Raw genomic sequence first — 22,631 nt, 5'->3', positions numbered from 1 at the left:
AGATAATGCCTCATGATCCAAATGCTAACTCTGTTTACAGTGCACTGTGATTGCAGTCAGCTAGGTCTGACTGTTTAAACTGTAATCAAGCCCTTTAAACATCTGGTAGAGTGACACATGGCAATTATTGTAACAACAGAGGTTTTGTGGAAGACGATCACATAATTTAATAATTAACAAAGATCAACATAACTTGGATTATAGGTCAGGGTGTAGAAAGATTTTGGCACCAGTTTGTGTTATCATGTCTGGTTGACCAGTTCTGCAAGGTTCAGTAAAATGATGGTGCACACTGGAATTTGATCTACAAATAAAGCAAATGTAATACTTGTGTACTAATACAATACAACATAAATCATTTCCAGTACTGGTAAGAATTTGTAGAAAATACTAGTACTAGAAACAAGACATGTCATAATGTTGCATGGAAAGGGCTAAATTCACAAAACTGGAGTAAATAACATCACTTTATTGTAATAAATCATCTCTATAGTCACAAATAATAGTCATTTTTAGAACTACTACAGTCAAAAATGGAGTACCTAACACTACCAAAATCTGGCTGCAAGATATATGAGCTTGTGATAAGTAAATCAGGTGCTGAATATTAACAAAATATTTTGGAATTAATATCACTTAATATCACTGCATTAATAAAAGTGATTTGCAGCATTAAAAACATTATTTGAAATTCAAAAACAAATTTGTTGATATTTTTGTGGATTTTGGCTAGTAATCTATAGAAGTTGAATAATACAAAATGTAGTGAAATCAAGCTTCAAATGTTCTTAAATAAACAACATATCCAATATAGACAAAATCCGCTATTATCTTCAAATTAGTAGTGCGCACTTTAAATCAAATCACATGCAACTAGCTAAGTGGACAGGGTTTCACAATGTGACAAAAAGTAGTATCACCTTAATGAATTGGCATGCACAAAAAAATTAAAGATTGAACTAAAAAAGGAGAAGTTCTATGTTACCCTTCATTAAAATTTAGGTTCAAATTAAATTACATTTGGGGGTATATTTACTAAGCTGCGGGTTTGAAAAAGTGGGGAAGTTGCCTATAGCAACCAATCAGATTCTAGCTTTCATTTATTTAGTACTTTCTACAAAAGAAGAGCTAGAATCTGATTGGTTGCTATAGGCCACATCCCCACTTTTTCAAACCCGCAGCTTAGTAAATCTAGGCCTTGGTCTTAAAGCATCCTTTTAACGTATTTTTGTTACGTTCACATGGCTTTAAAACTGTTCCATTAAAGTAGCTGGGATACCAAGGCTGAAAATTAACCGTAAGTTACTTTAATATTTAACCGTATCTCACTCCACATCCAGCCCCCATCTCTTGTATGGAATATGAGTGACAGCTTAAAGACCAGAATTACAGTATAAAAATCTATATTATTTGTAAAGTAAGTTATTTATTTAGTCTCCTTTATTCCTTAGAGAAATCAAATGTGACTGTAATATTTAAAGTATATCACAGAATGTAGGAGAACAGGGTATTAAAGTAATCCGGTTAAGTGCACATGATTTCAACTGCATCTCAGTGATATCTGAAGCATTGGTGCTTGTAGGCAGAGCCGCAACGTAAGAATGTATTGCCTGGGGCAAGTAGTACAACTGCCGCCACCCTTAGACCTCAATTTTAATCAAATTAACCTAAAATATTTATAAACTGCGCCCCCTGTAGCGTTGCACCCTGTGCAGTCGTTCCTCTCGCACATCCCTTGTTACGACCCTGCATGTAGGGAACCACGTAAAAGAGGACGCTTGACGCTGGGTTGATAACTTAAATGTTTTGATGAAAATATTAACTAAAACCCTGTTCATATTTATTTCTAGTGTGCTAGATATGTTCAGATCTATATTGGTAAGGACAAGTGCTACCAACAACTGTTCTTTTTGTATTCATATAGTGCATTCCTATTGTCACGCAGCTGATGCCCTTTAAAATGCAGGCGGGCATATTTAGTTTCTGTGGCTGACTATGTCCAAAGTCAATGGATCCTAGTATTATACAAGAAAAATCTGGAAAGAATACAAGTATTTACCTTTCCTGTCTCATAGCCATTGTACTTCTATTTCAGAATAGCATAATATGAAAATCGTACAGCATACTGAGTCATTAACAGTAATATTTATTGCACATGATATGTAATTATCTGTGTCTGGAAGCTGTGACTTTCCTCCCAAAATCCCCCTACCTCACAATCACTGAGGGACAATTCATCAGACAAGGGGTATTAGATATTCCGATTAATGCACCATAGAAGACATAGCACAGTGATTATATGGGCGTAATAAAATTGCCTGTTCCACTGATGTTCTTCATGTTATTTTTTTCTTAAATTGACATTGTGTCTAAGATATCTGCACAAGTGTTGCTATAAGAAATTCTGTTTGCTGGAGGACTAAAGATAAATATTAGTTTGTATCTGTCTTGTAGCCTTCTCTCTCTCCAAAAATGACACACTACTTTGTGATAGGCCTAATAAAGTAAAGCTTTCAGAAAAAAACTGAATAATGTGGGTCAAACCTTTCCATTATCTAGAGGCTTATGAGAAGACTGTCCATTGTTCTCTTTCCTCTTGGTGGTTGAACAGTTATCTTATTCAGTAAAACCAACACATAAATATCTATTAATAAAAGTTGGAACAAATACAAATTAAGGGCTATGCGTCTTATCGACCCTAGCATTGATTACTTAGCCATCAGTAATTAAGTTATTAGACAATCAAACAAAATATGTAGTTGTTTGGTGGTACAAGTAACAGAAAGGCTTTGTCCTTTCTTCTTCTTCTTCTTCTTCCCAGACATTCTATAAGAATTGTATCATTTTCATTTGGTATATAACTTTAATACCATACCAGTGAGGCTGGCCAAACATGCGGAAATATCACAGCATGTGTGTATTCTATTGATCGCCATATCCAATGGTATCCTGATCAAGGCCATTCAGCTGGCTACATCGCTCTTGGGACATGTTAATAAACTATTAAGCTAACTATCCAGCTGCAATTAGGTAGAACAAAAGCAGAGCTCATAATAGACATTCACAGTAACCAAGATGGCTTGCATCAATGAAGATTTCATTTTGTTTTTACCAAAACTTGTGTATGATTGAAAGCCTGCCTATTACTGTTCTAAAATCTACTTTGAGACATTCATGAAAAATAGACTACTGGTGTTACAAAGGTAACAAAGTAGTTTAGAAGATGCTTTTAAATTATTGTCCACAGTAAAGCTTTGGAAGACTTCTCCTTGGCACGTTCTATAGGTTGTTCCAAAGCTGATAGAAATTTAAAGGTAGGTTTTTTTTTAAAGTGAAACTAGACCTGAAAAAAAAAAGATATTAAAGTCACCCTCTTGCAACAGGAGGCAAAGTTTGTATCCAGGTTTATGTACAAGCCATTGGTGTGAGCCTTGCATTCAAATAGGCAGTGTTTTACGTCTGTGAGCTAAGGTCATGTGAGTTTCAATGCAAAGAGGTTAAAAAAGAAAGGGGACAGGCATCATTCATTAAAGCAAGTTTTTACTTTTTAATAAAGCAAAACTGTAATATTTTAAAATGAAACAATTTTCACAATTCCAGGCAACTTTGCAAATATTAAAAGTATTAGTATAGTATTAAAACAACAGTTTTTGCTTCTTGTAAATGAATTGTTTCTTTCAAACTAACAGGCTGTCACTCTAATACTGTATTGTAAGACTTGTATACACCTTAATATTGCTTATAAGTGTCCTCATATAGCCAGCTCAGCTTATTAATATGTATTCCAAGATTGACAGTGACACCCCCTGTATCTTGTGCTACTTGTGTGTTCTTAAGGCTACATACAGCTGTACAAGACATGGGCAATTTGCTCATTAAGCCCAGATAGTGGATTTAAATGAGCCATTAACAGTATGGAGAAGCATTTGATGGTTACTGAACAGGCAATGGTTGGGCCGAGCATAGAAGTCAGAGACATATTAGAGTAGGTAAGATGCATCACAATTAGAAGAGTGGCTACTAGGTAAATGGGGGTCCTGACTAGTCCTGATCTGACACACCCCAATAATTATGTCAGATTGACTGATATTGAACATTAGTTTAGGAGTAGCATTGCTGGAGTAGGATACTTCTTTAGCAACTTGAACGTGACTCGAGTAAGGATTGGAGTTGAAGTGCAGTAAAGGCCAGACGGGTGCAGGTGGCAGGAGATTCAAATATTAGAAGGACAGATAGGATAATCAGCCACCAGGACTGTGAATTCCAAGCAGGGTGCGCCTAGGTGCTTTGTTATACATATAGTGGAACAGGTTGATAGATATTGGGAGATGCAGGGGTGATACCAACGGTCTTGACCCACATTGATACCAATGACAATGTTAGGGAAGGATAAAATGATTTTAAGAATGATCTAGGCTGTAAACTTAGAAAGGACCTTCAAATGTGTATTTTTTTAAATTCTGCTTGTGCCATGTGCTTTACCTGAAAGAGGGAGGTTAATAAGTGGCTGAGGAGGGGTAGGAGTGTGGATTTGGGTATATGGAGAACTTGGCTAATTTCTCTATCACCTATAGGCTGTACAGGAAAGATGGGCTACAGCTAGGGAGTGGATGGGGTGAAAAAAATAAAAAATAAATAAATATATATATATATATATATATATATATATATATATATATAGGGCATATCGACTACTAGGCGTAATGGAAACACAGCTCTCTCTCTTTTTTTCAAACATTGTTGCCATTTATGAATTAAATTATCCTTAATTTCTTCTGCTTTGTCATCTTTGTTTTGCTTCCTATACTCAGGCACCGGATTTTTACTTATACAGGGTGAGTGCCCATTGTTTATATATATATATATATATATATATATATATATATATATATATATATATATATATACACATACATATACATACACATATGCACACTATAGTGTCTCATAGCATTAAAGATCTTGGGTCACTGGAATAGTATCTTCTCAATTAAAAGTACACGTTGAAAAGTATTAAACAAGTTCTGTTGCAAGTACAGAAACAGAAATTAAAGTAAGACACTAAGGCTAAGCAACAAAGAAAACAAAGTTGGAAAAACAAATCTATTAAAGTGTTAAAATACAGAGGCCAAAGAGGCATTCAGAAAATAAACAGGAAAGTAACAAAGTAGCTGTTAATAAATGTAAATCAGAAATCAGGATAGCAAAGAACAAGACTTGATAAAATGGATTGGTAAAGAATTTATTATCCAGGGCCGCCGTTGGCATTGCCAGCACCCCCATGCCAGTTTGTGCATGTGCCACTCTCAAGTACCCAGGCACCAATTTCGATCACTGCTCTGTTCAGAGCAGGGATGTCGAGGCTAAGGGCAAAGGTGCCCACTCCGAAAAAAAAAGAATTTTGCCGTGCTTACCATGTTCTGCAAGCCACAAATGTCAAATATATAGAAAACAATAAAACAGAACAAACAAAACTTAGAACATTGGGCCACTAAACGATAGACTGGGGAGATTGGTTGGGGCAGATAAAGATCACCTCTTAAATACATTATTTTCAACAATTATAACAAAGAAGTAAATAAAAATTCTAGGGCATATGTCACATATCAATAACCCATGCACACTATTAGATATTGCTAGTCTCACTGAAGGAATGATGCTGGTGTTTTGTTATTGGCAGTACCATGCATTATGCTGGTGTGCATGACAGTTGCATGTAGTTGTGGCGTTGGTGGGTGATGGATAACATTGTGCGTTGCCATTGGTATGGCCGACAGTCGCATCTGGTGCTGTTGATGTCTGTGCATGGCAAAAAGACAAGGAGGTGATGATAGTGGTTTGTGTACAGCAGAAGTGTGTGATTGATTAGTTGTGTGTCAGATGCAACGTCAGACATTGGAGGTACCAGATACCAGAATAGATAAAAAGTAATCAAACAATGGTAATTGTGGAGAGTAATATATTCTATTACAACAGCTACTTTAATCAATCTGAATTACTGTATAGTTTAGGGAATTATTATTTATAGTGTCAGCACAATCACAAGATGGAAAATAGATCAGAGCTTCTCACAATCTCTTCAAAATAAATGAAATGTGTGAATTTCACTGGAAATGAAAGTTTTCCCAGGAGGAGTTACTTCTGACAAAAGCTCCAGTCTGTCTTCCAGCACAAGCTTGTATAATGCTGTGACCATATTTCTTGTGCTTTTATTCTTGATTAGTGGAGTAAAAAAAAATGGAAATTACATTTTTGGTATCAGGCCACTAAGTCAATATAAAATTAAAACAGTAAAAGACGAAAGCCTGGTGTCCTTGATTGTCTCAATTAATTGGAGATGTTATAGATTTTTAATGTTTTATTGTGAATTGTCAATAAAATGTTCCCTGAGGGGGATGTCGCCATTCCCCAGAGCTAGTTTCACCCCTAAGTCCACGGTGATTCTTCACGCCTGAGGAGAACATTTGGAGGAGAACTTGCAAGGTTTTCCCAATTTATTGTGCTCGAAGAGAGAATTGTTTCAGCTCTACAAAATGGTTGAGATGGATGAGCGTATTGAAGCACTGGAGCGGACAATATTTTTGTTAGAAAAATAAATAGCCAGTATCCACTTTTAAAAATAAATGGAATATAATACCACAGAAACATTTCACAATGCATCTGGAAACTAACATAGCAGAGGAAAGAAACTTTAGGTCTTTTTTTTTTAATCAAATTGTCATCAAGATATTGTAAATGATGCTAAAATGGGAAATAGGGTCCTGATTCATTAGGGATCTTAACTTAAGAAACTTCTTATTTAAGTCTCCTGGACAAAACCATGTTACAATGCAAGGGGTGCAAATTAGTATTCTGTTTTGCACGTAAGTTAAATACTGACTGTTTTTTCATGTAGCACACAAATACTTGATAGCTTATTTGTACGCTGAAATTTAAAGTTGATATGTGTGTGCTACGTGGAAAAGACAGTCAGTATTTAATAATTATGTGCAAATCAGAATGCTAATTTGCACCCCTTGCATTGTAACATGGTTTTGTCCAGGAGACTTAAATAAGAAGTTTCTTAAGTTAAGGTCCTTAATGAATCAGGCACTAGATCCCCAAATACCCAAACAACAAGTACAGTAACTATTTCACATTAATATATATATGAAAGAATCAGTGTCAATGAGCTATATAATATAAAGGAAATCATTGAAGTGTTTATATATAAATGTGTCAACCTTTTTCTCTTTCAGACCACAGCAGCAAGTTACTATGTTATATGGGAGGTGCTTCTATAACAAAGATAGAAATTCACAGTGGGGACTGGTGTTTACATACACAAGGGGCAAGTCTAGTGATGTCATAACAGCTTAAATGACTGCAACTTCAACTTTTAAACCTGTGTCAGATCCCATTATGATATTGTCCTAAAGATGCTGAGGGGCTTTAGCTGGCTAAAATGTAGTGGAATATAACACTTTGCTTTTTAATAAAATTCTCAGTGCAATTTCAAATTAAAAGTGAACATGGTATTTTTCTTTCATGTGCGAAAATTTCAATCTTGGTATATGTAGTCTATAAATGTTTTGGAAGACTGTGGGGCACTATAAATTTAATCTAGTCTAATTCATCTCTGTCCAGAATCAAAAACAAAACTGTAAACACCTACTTTCCCATTGATACATTGAATGGGGTTACTCAGTGGAGAAATCTGAAAATGGTCTTAAAATGTATTTTAGCGAACATCTATACAATTATACACCATATTATAATAAAACATATTTATTTAGTATATAAAAACTTATTTTTAGTCCATAAAAATGTATTTGTTGCCAGTGTTTTCTTAAGAAAATAGACTTTTTGCATAGTCATTCTCTATTTTCTTTAAAACAGGATCATTTCCTAACTTTTGGCTGATTGGTGCCGATTTATCCTTGGGTAGCAAAAGATAATACATTCTACTGTAGAGAAGAGTAGTTCCAGGGATGAAATCAATCAATCAGTGAACAATGAGGTGGGAAAATCTTGGCATGGTGGCTTTTAGGAAACGCCATTTGAATGTTCAAAGCAGCCAATTGAATTTATAGTACTGGTTTAAAAGTTCAATGGTGGGCAACACTGCTGCCAATATCCTGAGTCTTCACCTGTGACCCCTGGCTACTTCCCCCCATCAAGCTCAGCTTTGACTGTTATTGTATAAGAGCTGGGCCACAGATGAAGCTTTATGGCTCATAAAGCAGAGAATAAGGTTTTAGCATCTTATTCTTTGACCAGATGACTTCCATATCACATGACCTCCTCTGCACAATGCAAGGAGGTCACAGCACATCTGAGGTCAGGGTAGGAGAAAGATGCAGTCAGCATCACATAGTCTCCATCCTTCACCCATGCTGATTCCTGATTACTTTATTCATTCATTCCAATGTAAGTAATGTTTTAATTATTATATACCCAAGGTGAGTTATTACATTATTAGTTGTTGGCCCCTGGTACTCCCAGTGAGGGCTTAGTGGAGGCATTTGAGTGTCTGAATGGCATGCAGAGGTATTTATGGCAAGTTGGGTTCTGAGAGCATTATTAAATATGTGTGTGACTGGATCACTTATAAATACCGTATTGTATAAATGCATTTAAATTAAAAGAGCAGTGCACCAATTTATATAATTGCAAATGTACTGATTTTTTTTAGATTGTGTTGTAGTTCAGTATAGGAAATGCATTGATTGCTGAGACAGTATACCAGGGGAGGAAACTGGATTTTTTAAACTTTTCTAAAAAAAAAAGTCCCCCATGCTAATTAGACCTTTTGATGTGTGAGTGTCCAACACATCCCTTAGTCTAAAGGCACAGTGGGGGGGGGGGGGGGAGAAATAGACTTGATAGACTTCCTATCTCTCTAAGACAGGATGCAAGTAATCTAGGGGATCACAACAAGTTTTAGGAACTCACAGATTGACTTTTGTAAGTTAAATTGCGCTGAATGCAAGATTACAGGTTATATTGCAGCCTGATGGTAATTATTGAAAATAGTGTATCAGCCGGTTTGGTGCCGGGAGGGACCAGGGGGGCTGGATTACCCCCTGTCAGGCTGTGTCCAAAACTGTATAAAAAACCACTGTTTGAATATGTAGTATTATTATTCCATCAGTAAATCTTGAAAGATTGCTGGTACCATAAACTGGTATTTAACTGTCCTTATAAGGGCTACTTGAGTTCATAAAACAACATTGCTTCAAGATCCTTCTATGATGACTACTTCCCTGCTGTAATTCCTGTGACCTGCAGATGAGACCCAAATCGAATCCGTTATCCGCAGCTCTGGCCAGTGTGATAGGCCAGGAGGAACTAACCACAGCAACCTGATCTGAAGGCAAGAGGTCAGGGGTACCAGCCCAGAAGCCCAGGTGTAACCAGCAAGATTTTCCAAGAAGGACGCGGTTCTAGATGCCACTAAGGAGCCTAGTGGTGGCAGTAGCAAAAGCCCCTCCTACTGCGGTCAGAGTGTGCATTTGGGAGAAAAAAAAGGAGTCGGTTGGAAGGCAAGCCCAGCCGGTCCCCAACAGACGGATGGCATAGGAGGTCCATCCTGTCACATATTGTGTTTACTTATTACTGAGGGTTTTTTTCTTTTTGTTTTTTTGTAACAACTTTATGTGTGCAAAGTTCAGGGTATCAACATCATGCAGTGTCCAGAGAATAGCATGAAACCTATGAACAAACATAGGAAGACATTTGCAAAAACAGTATTTGGCGTAAAAAGGAGTTTCGTGACAGGAATATAATCAGACAGGCAATTGAGAGGCCAAAAATATAAAAAGAAAGACTGAACTGTTTTTTCTTATTACTGAGTTAATGGGTGAATGTGCACTTTGCACATGTGGCCCTCGAAGTGTTCAGGTAGTCCATCATTATAGTAGAAAATCTGTGAAACAGAACTGTTCCTAGGAAAAAATCTGTCCAGAATCCTGTCCAAGGATGGGTTCTAGGGTATGTGGAATTGCCATTTATTAAATGGACTCAGTACTGGGCAACCTGGTAGCACTGTGGTTAGCACTGCTGCCTCATAGAGCTTAGGAAAAGGGTTCTATAACGACCAGTGCGCCATCTATGTGGAGATTGTATATTCTCCCTCTATGTGTATGGTGTCTTCTTATGGCTCAGATTACCACGATTGTGTGTGTGTGTGTTTGTGTGGTAGAATATTTAGACTGTAAGCAGGAATTGATGTGAATTCATAAATATTCTCTGTAAAATGATGCACTATATTAGTAGTGGAAATAAATTCCCTAAACAAGAAAGCTGTAGTGATGATTTTAGCAGAGTTGATCCCAGTGGGAGAAGAAAGGACTACACCTATAGTAGAATCATGGGTGGATTGTGCAATTGGGTGATGTGGAAAGTTACACAGTGCTACCTGGCCCAGCACATTTCATACTTAGCTGCATAAAATCATCCATGAATAGCAAGCAGTGCTGCCTGTTTTTGTTCAATGAATGGCAGCAGCCAATAGCAGATTCTTAAATTCCCTAAACCAAAGCATGAAGTCATGCAACCATCATCACATATCTCGACCCCTGCCTGTACTGTGCATCTATGGGGGCCAGTGTTACTTAGTGAGTAGGTTGTTGGCACAGACCTACCATATGAAGAAAAGTAATAAGTTAGGGATGTATTTAAGAATTGTATTGCACATCACATAAGAGTTGGGCTTTGAATAAGAGAGATCACAGGGATAGGCAGGAGCTGTGTATTGTAAAAGAGTTATCACATGGGGCTCTACAATGTATTTGGATATCACAAGGGGCAATGTATAAAATACCTCACAGGGGGATTGTATAATAGTTTGTGCAATGTTCAATGGAAATTAAAGTGCAACTCCTGAGGTTCAGCTAATGGAAGGTGCACCCCAGGGGTCTGATTCATTAAGGAAAGTAAAGCAGAAAAGGAGAAAATTGTCCCCTGGACAAACCATGTTACAATACAAGGGGTGCAAATTAGTTTATTATTTTGCACATAAGTTAAATATTGCCTGTTTTTTCATGTAGCACACAAATACTTCACAGCTTTATGCTTACACTGAAACTTAAAGTTGATCTAGTACATGCCCTATCCCAGCTATAAATCTGCCATCACATTTAAAATTTACCTCCCCCTCCAATGCAACATGGTTTTGCCAAGGTGCAAAGTTACTCCTATTTGTGCTTTTCTTTCCTTAATGAATCAGGCCCCAGGATTTTAACAAATGACCAGTGTACAAATACACTGGTCTCCCTGACGCATCAAGCATGCCCTATGGTAGAAAGTGTTACCGCCTCTCTTCATTACAGGCATCTGAAGTCCGCCCCACATCTTTAGAACAGTGTCCTGATCGGATCTAATATAGGTCAAAAAGCTGATACTGAGTAACTGACATCACTGGCCCTGATCCCTGTGTATGAATTAAACAATCCGCACTGTGCCCTCCCTCCTAATATGGCAGCGTTCTGCAGAGAGTGAAAGAGAGCATAGTGAACATACTCAAGTATAAACCTCTTCAGTTATTTAATTTTTTATTAAGTTCAATCATACCCACTCTTTGGTGTATGCTAATGCCATATAGTGGTTTTTCATACTCTTTTACCTTCGGTCAGGTTATCAGACAGAGCAGCAACTAAGCAAGATGCAGTAGAAGTTCCACTGGTGTTGGGTGGGATAGTACTGCGCTACACCTGGAGACTCCTTCACTAGGCTGCTGGCTTTATAGATATTGTTCCTTTCTTCCTACTTGAAGCACATTGGTGTAAATAATTAAATCCAAATAAAAAATATACCAAAAATGAAAAAATAAGTAAAAGCATGTAAATACATTAAAATGTTAGCTCTCTAATGAGCAGGGTCCTCCATACCCTTTGTTTTCATGCCTGTATTTATTTTGTCTGCCTTGTCTGTCCTTTTTTATGTATGTCCTTAGTTTATGTATGTCCATGTTTTCCCTACTGTACGGTGCTGCAGAGCACTGTGGAGCCTTACAAATCTACGATAATAATAATAATAATAATAATAATAATCATAATAAAAGTATATAGTAATAAATAAGTTAAAATTCCAAATAAAATAAAAGTCCCTGGTGTAGACAGGTGCTGGTTGCAGTACTGGTTCGCCTTCTCTAGTACAGCTGGGGAGGTGTTGTCTCAGTGTGCCTTGGCCTGTTTTATCAGTATCCTAGAGGGATTCCTAGGTCCAGTGTACCTGATGCCTTTTATGTAAATTGGGTTCTGCTGATTGCAATTTGGATTCTTGAAAAGTCATTGAAGAAAAATCAACGTATTTCAAAATTAGCCTACAGCTTCTTCAGTGGATGAATGGGGTTTGGGTGATGCTTTCCCTCCTTTTAAATTTAAATTCATCTAGCCATTTTCTGATTTTGTGTGATTTCTCTTCAGATGTGATGTCACAGTGTGTCACTTCCAGTTTCTCTGTGTCATATATATGGTTTGTCCAATTTTCCCAGAGTTACTGTCCCTTCTGGTTTCATTGTGTAAAATGTTTTTTTGGAATAATAAAATAATATATAATAATAGGAAAATTATAAAATAATACCATAAAACACATATATAAATATATGCTTAGTCACCTGGCATAGGGCTCTAATGATATGTGTGTGAGTGGTGCCATGGGGATCGGTGATATTAATGGATTAATTACTGGGGAACCCAAGTTACATTGTGTCATAAGTATGCTTCTATGTTTTGAGTAAAACCAGGTAAGTTAGTGTTATGTGTGTGTGCCCCCCAGAGCTGGATTAACAATAGGGCTAAAGGGGCTACAGCCCAGGGGCCTCAGGCAGCTGGGGGGCCCGCTGACATTCATCGGGTCGGGGGCGTCCCTGCCCCCGGCTCCGACTGTCACCTGTTCAAGGAGAATGGCAGGCAGCTAACAGCAAATGTTATGCTGTTAGCTGCCTGCTGTCACTGTAGTGCTTATGTGGTGCGCAGTAATCTCCTCATTGAGATCTCATGAGAGTAAGACTGAGTCATAGTCTCACTCTCACGAGATCTCCTCACTAAGGAGATTATAGTGCACTGCAGACGCACTACAGGGAGTGGAACAACGGACGGAAGTAAGCTCATGGGAGAGGGGCTCGGTACCCTTAGCCCGGGGGCCTCCCTTCCCTTAATCCGGCCCTGGTGCCCCCTCATCTAGGCTTCTTGGTGTTGACTGATACAGGTATATTTTCATTGAACAATCCTTTTGTGTAACCAGCACCAAATACACAAGGGTCCCACTATTTTATTATTCGTAATTTATTTGTATTTTTAACTTGTATTTTTTTATGTACATTTATATTTCTGTGTATTTTTTATCACATATAAACATAATTATTTCCACCACTAAACACCGAGGAGAAAAATACTAACAGAATAGAGAAACCAGCTCTGCAACATCACTGCAAACGGCATACATAGAATCAAAGTAAAATATTTTACAGTATCGCTTTTTAAGTATCACATTTTGTGTTTGTATTTTTGTTAGTTTCATATGGAATAAATGTTTTACAATTACTAACTTTATAAATAATTTATCTGGGTGTTTATTTTTTGAATATGAACTTTAGATGGTTGAGGATAGATTTCATAAGCTGGGTCTATGCTCAGTGCTGATTCTTGTTTAATATATGTGTTGTTATTAATTTTATGCTTTATATAGCACCAAAAAATTACGCAGCACATCAGTTCCTGGCCCATTGGAGCTAACAATCTAATTTTCCGTACCACTGTCATACATGCAAACACTAAGGCTAGTTAGTATTGCTATTAATATTGTCATTTGTAATGTGCTACAATGCTCAGCAGCACTGGACAGTGGGCAAAACAGACTATTAATAAAACCTAAAGACACAAGGTAGACAAATAAATGTACAGGTGAAAACAAAGGTTAGAGATGGCCCTGCTCATAAGAGATCTTACAGTCTATTTAATTCAAGGATACTCCACCCAAATCTGGATGTTCAACTTTGGGTGGAATTAATAATAGTAAATTCCTTACCTGTGTTCCAGTGGTCCCCTGTCTACCAGGATGAGGACTCCCTCCCATTCTTATGAGCTGTAAGCTATTTGCTAGGAGGGTCAATGTCTGCCCTGGAGTGGGTATGATGCCCGGGCAGGTCTTTATCCCATAGGGATCATGTAGTCCGTCAACAACACATTGCCTAGGGGCTGGTGCAAATACATAATGATGATGAGGGCAATCACCAGCACCAGCTAATGGCTTCTGATTGGCTGATTGTGATTTCACATCTGAAGCTGCTGGTTGCTGTCTTCACTGTGCATATATTACAGGATTGTGTGTGTGTATTTACAAAAAAAGTTTTTGTTACTTTCATGCAAATAAAAGAATTAAATTTATATCCCTGGTATTTTATATACTGATAGCAAATGCATTTTTTTCTATGAAAACAAATGTTTTCAAATTTTTATTGTACTTACAATCTGGTTCTGTATATGTGGGTGTATGAGCGCCCCCCAGTAACCTGGTGCATATACTACAGATACTGAGCTGGACACTTCTAGAGACATGTCTAACTCAACATAAGGCAAAAGTGTGCATATTGTTAGCCCGTGTCTTACTCCAAGGGCTAGATTTACTAAACTACGGGTTTGAAAAAGTGGAGATGTTGCCTATAGCAACCAATCAGATTCTAGGTTTCATTTTGTAGAATGCACTAAATAAATGATAGCTAGAATCTGAATGGTTGCTATAGGCAACATCTCCACTTTTTCAACCGCGCCGTTTAGTAAACCTACCCCCAAATTTGCATTCAAATCTGCATCAGTGTCATGTACCTGTTAGGTTAGTTACTTCAATTAGTCAAATAACTAAAAAAAAAAAAGAACCCAAACCAATTCCCTATGATGGTGCTATAATTAATCAACAGTGATAACCAAAAAGCGGCTTCTCTAATTGAGCTTTCCTTTATTTCAATTAGTCATAACAGTGACGTAATCCATATTTAAAATAAAATGGTCAAGAAGCAGTTTTAAAACTTTTCTTTTACATCTCGAGTCATTTATCATAGTACCAATAAATAAAGTGCACATCAATATTTAATAAACACAGAACATTTCTAAAGGTCTCACTATGATGTGATCAGCATGATAAATGATAGATAAAAGTAGACTGTACAGAAATTTTATGAACTAGAATTATCCTCTGGTTGACTTCTAATGTCTGAATAATTTCAAAACTTTGGTGAAAATAATGTCTGCCTTCTATGTCTAATTCCATATTATATATGTGACATGCAGATAACATAGCGTACACACAGGATTGTGGTATGTAGGACTGCCTAGAGTGAGCCCGAGCCCTGGTGCAGAAACCTCTCGGGTCTACCCATTGGCAAAAGCCTGTGCTTCACGCACAAGCTAAGGGAGTGAACGCCCACGCCAATAAAAAGCTGCAAACTGTCGGCAATTGTTATGTGCAGTAAGCATATGGGGGCCCTGTCTTTACCTGCCTATAATCCGACTCTGTATACTGCAAGGGTAGATAGGGTCAGAGACACGGCCCCCCCTACTGCTCTGACTCCATCACAGCCCCCAATCTTCTCTTGCTGTAATTCGAGTTCTTCGCACCTCCCCCTCAAGACCCTTAAAATATTTTACCGCTATACACTCTGAAGCCTAGTCTTCCCTAACGGTAACTATCCTCTCATCCCCATATCTCTCTCTTTGGTCCTTAACCACTTTCTCCTCCTGACTGCCGAACCCCACATCATTTTCACTATCTGCTCACATTTCTTCTTCACTCCTTCCAACTCAACCTGTCCCCGTGTCCCAGTTTTCTCTCAACTCCTGCACTCCCTCCCTCCACCAATGCTTGCCTGCACCAAGCTCATCTCTTCAAGCTATCCCTTTCTACTGGCACGTTCCCTTCCATCTTTAAATATGTGCTACTATCTCCTATCCTCAAGAAACCATATCTTTATCATAACTCTCTTTAGCTCTCCAAACCCAAATGTCCTCACAAAAGGGACCAATGATCTACTCATGACTAAGTCAAAACATCACTTCTCCCAACTCATCCTCCTTGAACTCTCTACCCCAATTCAATACATTCGACAACCCTTTTCTCCTCGACACCCTACACTCTTCATCTTGTATTTGTAAGGCACCACAAATTCCGCAACACTAGACAGTCGGCATTAGCACTCATACAAAGTACAGCTTAAACATAGAAACATAACAAGGACATGTGAGGCAGATGAATGAGGGGCAGATAGGAGACAGAGGGTGGATTCCTGTTCATGTGAGCTCCCTTGGTCTTCCCAACACTGATCTCTTCTGGTTCACCTCCTACCTTTCTGAAGTCTCACTCAGAGTCTCTACTACTGACTCATCCACTCTTCCACTTTTTCTATTTGTTGGGGTCCTTCAAGGCTATGTGCTTGGTTCTTGCTTTATCTCTCTTTCTACCTCCTCTCTCAGTAAATAAGTAAATGCTCTTTTGGCCTCCACTTCCACTTCTATGCAGACACACACATCTACCATCCTTCCCATGATCTCTCTCTTTCTGCTTTATTCTGGATGTTTCAAAGCTACCTAACACTCAACAGATCCAAAATGGAGCTCTCTCCTTCTAGTATCTCTTCCCCTTCATGGTTGACAAAATCACATATTCCCTATTCTTCAAGCCTGCTGCTTAGGTATCATCTTCATCTCAACCATCAGCTTCACTCCACTCATCCAGTCCCCTTCTGTCACTCACCGGACTGTGAGTGCCATTTCTCCTGTGTTCAGGAACCGTGGCCATCCGCCATCCTGAGGGTCTGCGCATGTGCAGCCCTTATGAAACCTTCAGGACCTGTTGCTTTTAATTGATTGGCTGATAAGGCAACCCTCCCTATTTAAACCACCTGTGATCATTACCTGGTTGCCTGATCTTGGAGTCTCATTCCCCATGAGTCTCTGAAGGTGTTCCTGTGTTTCCTAGTGTTTTCAGCTCCAGCTGATTCCTGTCTACTACGATTGTGGTTTCCAGACCACTTCAACTCTCCTGTGTTCATCGTGTCTGCACTCAGCTGATTCCTATCTGCTTCTACTGCCGGTTTCCAGACCGTCTCAACTCTCCTGTGTTCATCGTGTCAGCTCAGCTGATTCCTATCTGCTACTGCTGCCGGATTCCAGACCGTCTCTACTCTCCTGTGTTCAGCGTGTCTCCCCTCCGCTGCCTTCGCTGCTACTGCCGGATTCCAGACCGCCTCTACTCTCCTGTGTTCAGCGGGCCTTCCCTCCGCTGCTTCCGCTACTACTGCCGGATACCAGACAGTCTCAACTCTCCCGTGTTCATCATGTTTCCAGTTTCACTTACTACTGCTTCCTGAGTATTGCTCCGTTGATTACCAGTTACCTTCCGTGCGCTGCACCAACCTGATTACCGCTTCCATCCTCCAGTGGTCTCTCCTCCTGCTGGCGTTCAGCTGTTCAGGTATCCCTGCACGTCTCCTTGACAGCCTGCTCTCCTGAACCGCGGTATGCATACTTTCCATTGACTTTGCTCTTGTATTGCATATCCGTCTGGACTGTGTTGTGTTCATCTCCGGAGTCTTCTATCTACTGAAGCTATTGTTACTATTGACTTTGTTTCCTATTACCTGGATCTCTATAGTGACTTTGTATACTTTACCAGCGCTTGTCAGTTATTATTGTATTGTGGATATCATCGTGGGATCAAGTTCCGTGTGCCCCGTGTATCCTCTGCATTCCATTCCATTCATCTCCTCGTGCCCCTCCTCACATATATATAGCAGTGGTACAACTTGCTGAATGCAGACCACTGACTCCTGTTTCCCTGTGGCACCAGTTTCAAGTATCCTCTCACATAAGCAGTGGTACAACTTGCTGTACGCAGACCACTGACTTCCCCGTTACCTACTTGCACCTGGAATCCATTCCTTCACTATAGACAGTGGTACAACTTGCTATACGCAGACCACTGACTTTCACTACCTCCTCTCTACTCCTGGACATTCCTCCTTACTATAGCAGTGGTACAAATTGCTGTACGCAGACCACTGACTCTCCTCACGTTTACTTGTCCATCTGGTTCCTCGTGTACATACATCTAAGTCATTACCAGTTGCTGCTAGTCATAGACTTTCCTTGAGCATTCTCTCACCATCTGCTGATTCTCCTGTTCCGTTGTCACCCTGCTACCAGAGGACCATAGTACCAGCTATATTACTCTGGTAAGAACATCATCTGGTGATATCCTGGGCAAAGACTCCTAGTGCCAGTGACACCTTCTCTGTCTTGTCACCCCCCCCCCCCCCTTTCAAAACTTTGCCTGAATGTGCCCATTTCTCGCACATTATAACAATTCTTATCTGTTCATTATCGCCCATCTTGACTACTGCAACCTCCTGCTATCTGGGCTTCCCCTCATGCATCTTTCCTTTCTACAGTCTGTCCTAAATGCTGTGACGAGACTTATCTTCCTCTCTTGCTGCTCCACAACCGCTACACCACTCTGCAAATCCCTACACTGGCAACCCTATTACCACCAGAATTCACTTCAAGATACTCTCCTTCATCTTCAAAGCTCTCGCCATCTCCTCCTCTTTCAACACCTCTTACTTCATTACGAGATAAACTCCTTCATCCTTGTCAATCTGCATCTGACCTTCCCCTCTCCTACTCTCCAAAAATTACATCTCAGTACTGCCTTCAAGTCTTCTTCCATACTGCTTACCATTTATGGAATTCTCTACACCAACCATCAATCTCTCAAAATCCACCTCTTTATTATAGCCTTTCCTACCCCCACCTGATACTACTCTCTCTGCATGTTCTATCAGCTACAATCAAAAGTCCATTCCAAGTCCCACTAGCTCCTATTGCCCCAGTCTTGTCCTCTCCCTCTAGGTTGTAAAGTCTCATGAGCAGCACTCTCTATAACTTCTGTCATAGGTCTGCTCCTTTGTTAACCTTGTATGTACTTGCTTTTTTTGAATGTGCAAACTGTATTTTGTTTGATTTATAATTCTGACTGTCCACTGATGCAGAGTTTTGTGGCACCTTACAAACAAATGTTGATAATGATGACAATTTCCTAACTGGGGAGAGATCTTACATGAGCTTCTATCTGATCACAAAGAGCACATCTTATTTCAAAGAGGGGTGTTTCCAATGAATTCATTGAACATGATGACAGCCTAAGTTCTCTTGGGTCAAACTATAAAATATTTAAAAATGAAAATATTAACTAAAATATTAGTCTTAGTTTTCGTCTCTTTACAAAGCCCTAACATAAGTACAAACCTCTAAACTGCCATTTTCAAATTGTAGACCTGACATCAACCAAAGCAATTTTCCTAAACTTTATTACACTCCACTGTGCAACCTAACATTATCATTTAGTGATTCATAACTAATGTACATCCAAGCTTCACAGTATTAACGGTACTGTAATTCCTCTTAAGTTACCTTTTTGCGCTATTTCTTGGCACTCAGGGGGTTGAGTCTGCTACCAATTTGCTCTGTGTCATATCTCCAGTTCTTTATGGATGTTGGCCCATCGTCCTCAATTATGTCATGGGTAACCCCCAATGATATCCAGTCACGCACTTTGGGGTGGTTTCCAGTTGCCCAGAAACCCCCCCTCCAGGCCCAGAAATATGGTGCTTCAGGACCCAGGCTGGGGTACAGAATATTTTCGGCAATTGGTCGCTTCCCCTTAGGACCAGGCGACCATTGATTGTTGTGACCCTGGTCTCCACTGCTGTGTGCCCGCACATCTCTCCCCCAGTGCTGACTATTGCAGCAGTGCCTGCAGGAAGCTACAGTGTCTCAAGGCAGAAGAAAAGTGTCAGGGGAAGAGGCTTTCAATGTAGTGTGCTTAGTGGGTGTGGTGTATTAGTTTAATGATAGTTTGCACCCCTGCAAGTTTTCTGTTTTGCACATAAGTCAAATACTGACTGTTTTTTCATGTAGCACACAAATATCAACTTTAAATTTAAGTGTACAAATAAGCTATCAAGTATTTGCGTGCTACATAAAAAAACAGTCAGCATGTGCAAAACAGAAAACTAGTTTGCACCCCTTGCATTGTAACATGGTTTTGTCCAGGAGACTGAAATAAGATACCTCTTCATTTAAGATCCTTAATGAATCAGGCCCAAAGTGAGGGTGGTGGCTAATCATTTAATGATGGTAGAAGCAATTAATTTTTTGGTGGGGACTATTATTTGATGGTGGGGAATTTTTAATTTAACATTGTGGCTATAGTGGGGACTATTAATATAAAGTGGGGTGATGGGACTGTTAATTTAATGCTGGGGTGTTTTGGGTGCTATTAATTGGTCTGGGATTGAAGAAAAGGACGACTAATTATTAAATGTGCATATTAATGATTTAAATGCTGGGCTGTTTGAGAGGAAATAGGTGTATTTATTAAATGTGAATACTAATAATTGAATGTCGGATCTGGTTGAGGGGATATATGCCTATTTATTAAATGTGAATGCTAATAATGTTGGACTGGTTGCCAGGGAGGTTTAATTATTAAACATGTGTGTGTGTTTTTTTAATTTAATATCAGGGCTGGTTACTTGGAGGGAGACTGAAAGCGTTCACTTATTGCTAGGCTTTCCATATTTCATGTACCTATACTTTTTCCAAACAGGGCCCCAACAATCCAGGACCAGACAAGCAGCCGCAATTGCTTGAGACACGAGCAATGAACAACAGCTGCAGGTAGTGAAAACTGCAAAAACAGGTAGAAGGGAGCAGGGCATTCTGTCAACTGTCCTGATTCTTGTGGGGCAGTCCAGATTTTGGGTGACTGTCCTGCTTAGTCAGGACTTTGTTCTCACTGTAAGGATAGTTGGGAGCTATGTCATGCTTCACACTGCTCTGCTCCTGAAGGAAGAGCTGGGTGTACAGTAGTGCACGCAGCACTGTTCATCTAATTGAAGGGGATGGGAGGGGAGAAGCCTAGCACTTTCTAAAATGATAGCCACTCACATGCTGGTTATGCCCACTCTGGTGTCATGGCATGGAACCACCCTCTCAAATTCATGCGCTTGCCCCTAATGTCACACATATGCTTTGCAACTAGCCCACCTTAAGTTATTGTATTGTAAGAGTCTTATTACACCAAAATAAGATTCAAATGAGAGCTCTGGGAGGAGATTAAGAGATTATATCAGTGGTTCCCAAACTGTGCACCTAGACTCCCTTTGTGCCTTGGAGATCACACAGGGGTGCCTCAGCCAGGGCCAGTGGTAAGCAAGGTGGGGGACTACTTGGTAATTATTTTGGCTTAGGGGTGCCATGAAAAATTTTTGGAGACCCTAAGGGTACCTTGAACTGAGAAAGTTTGTAATCCACTGGATTATATGGAAGTGAAGACAATGGCAACTACGGTACTGAATGTGAAGTGCTACAAGCAGATTAACTAGCACCATTATAAAACCTAGGTACACTCCTATATTATGAATATTTTCATACATTCCTACTTTAGTTTTTACATGACACAAATATAAAAATATCATATTCAAATCCCTTGAATTGTTTAAGCCTATTATAACAGCAGATATTGTTCTAAGGAGACACCACAATTAATATAATTAATTATAAATATCAGATTGACTCATACCTTAAACTCCTCCAGGATTTTGTAACTCTTCCCATGATATTCACAAAAGTTTTTCACTTCCTTACACTCCGGACAACATCCATTGTGTTCCACTTTAGTGCATTTGGGATGAATTTTGGGGCATTCAGGCTGATCACAAACAGGTCCATCCTCTGTACAAACGCAAGGACAGTTAGAATGACCCGGAAAAAATCTCTCTCCCAGTTTATATACAAATCCACTGTCATCCACGCAGCCCTTGCCCCTGTAGTCATCAAATATTAAGTTGTCATTGCTGGAAGCTTGTTCTCCTTCATCTGCAGGATAGTCTTCTTGGTTGAGTGAAGCCGAGGATGCTGAAGCCATGATTGCCAAGAGAATCATGGAGGCTGCATAAATATGTAGAGCCATCCCCCAATGTCAGACTTAGCGTGTTCCACTAGTCTAGGAACTGGATCCAGCTGCTGCCATGAGGGCTGAAAGCAAAACGAGGGGACAATTGAATATGAAAATATCCAATTATGATTTGCATAATGAAATTATAATCACCGAGATCAAACACTTAAATTATGGCTAATAATGGGACCCTGCATTGCCAAGTACTCACACACCTTACTTTCATTGTATTGTCAGGTTCTTCACACACTATGACAAAACTGGACCGCGCTGAACCAGATCATCCACTATAGACAGCTTATGGGAGAATAGGATTTCTCTGGCACTCCAACTGTTGTTGAGCTATGAGGTCTATCATGTCATGTCCTGTCTGGAGGAGCATAGTAGGATTTAACGTTCACACACTTGGGGAGCCACATGGAATCACAGCCTGGCTTACGCTGTTGAATAGCAGGTTTGACAGACACTGAAACTCTTTGTTAGCAAAACTACCAACCATTGATTTCCTTGTTAACGAGTGAATGTGTCTTTGCATTTTAAGATCTATGCAGGATAGAAAACTGAGAGAGGACATCTAAAAGGAGACTTTAAATTATTTCAAAGGCGTTAATATAGAGATCAGGAGGAAGGACGTTTTT

The 22,631-nt window shown here is 39.3% G+C and overlaps 1 protein-coding gene across 1 annotated transcript in view; it reads right to left on the bottom strand.

Moving 5' to 3' along the window:
• VWC2L (von Willebrand factor C domain containing 2 like) overlaps window positions 1–22,631 on the bottom strand; it is a 116,596-nt gene that overhangs the window by 86,442 nt on the left and 7,523 nt on the right. Inside the window, exon 2 of the mRNA XM_075180329.1 lies at window positions 21,619–22,073. Coding sequence (XP_075036430.1) covers window positions 21,619–22,008 — 390 coding nt within the window. The 5' untranslated portion in view covers window positions 22,009–22,073. The remainder of the gene's footprint in view (window positions 1–21,618; window positions 22,074–22,631) is intronic.

The sequence above is a fragment of the Mixophyes fleayi genome, chromosome 7 (assembly GCF_038048845.1).
Source record: "Mixophyes fleayi isolate aMixFle1 chromosome 7, aMixFle1.hap1, whole genome shotgun sequence".
NCBI classification, from domain to species: Eukaryota; Metazoa; Chordata; class Amphibia; order Anura; family Limnodynastidae; genus Mixophyes; species Mixophyes fleayi.
This window is presented reverse-complemented; position numbering and strand designations above follow the sequence as displayed.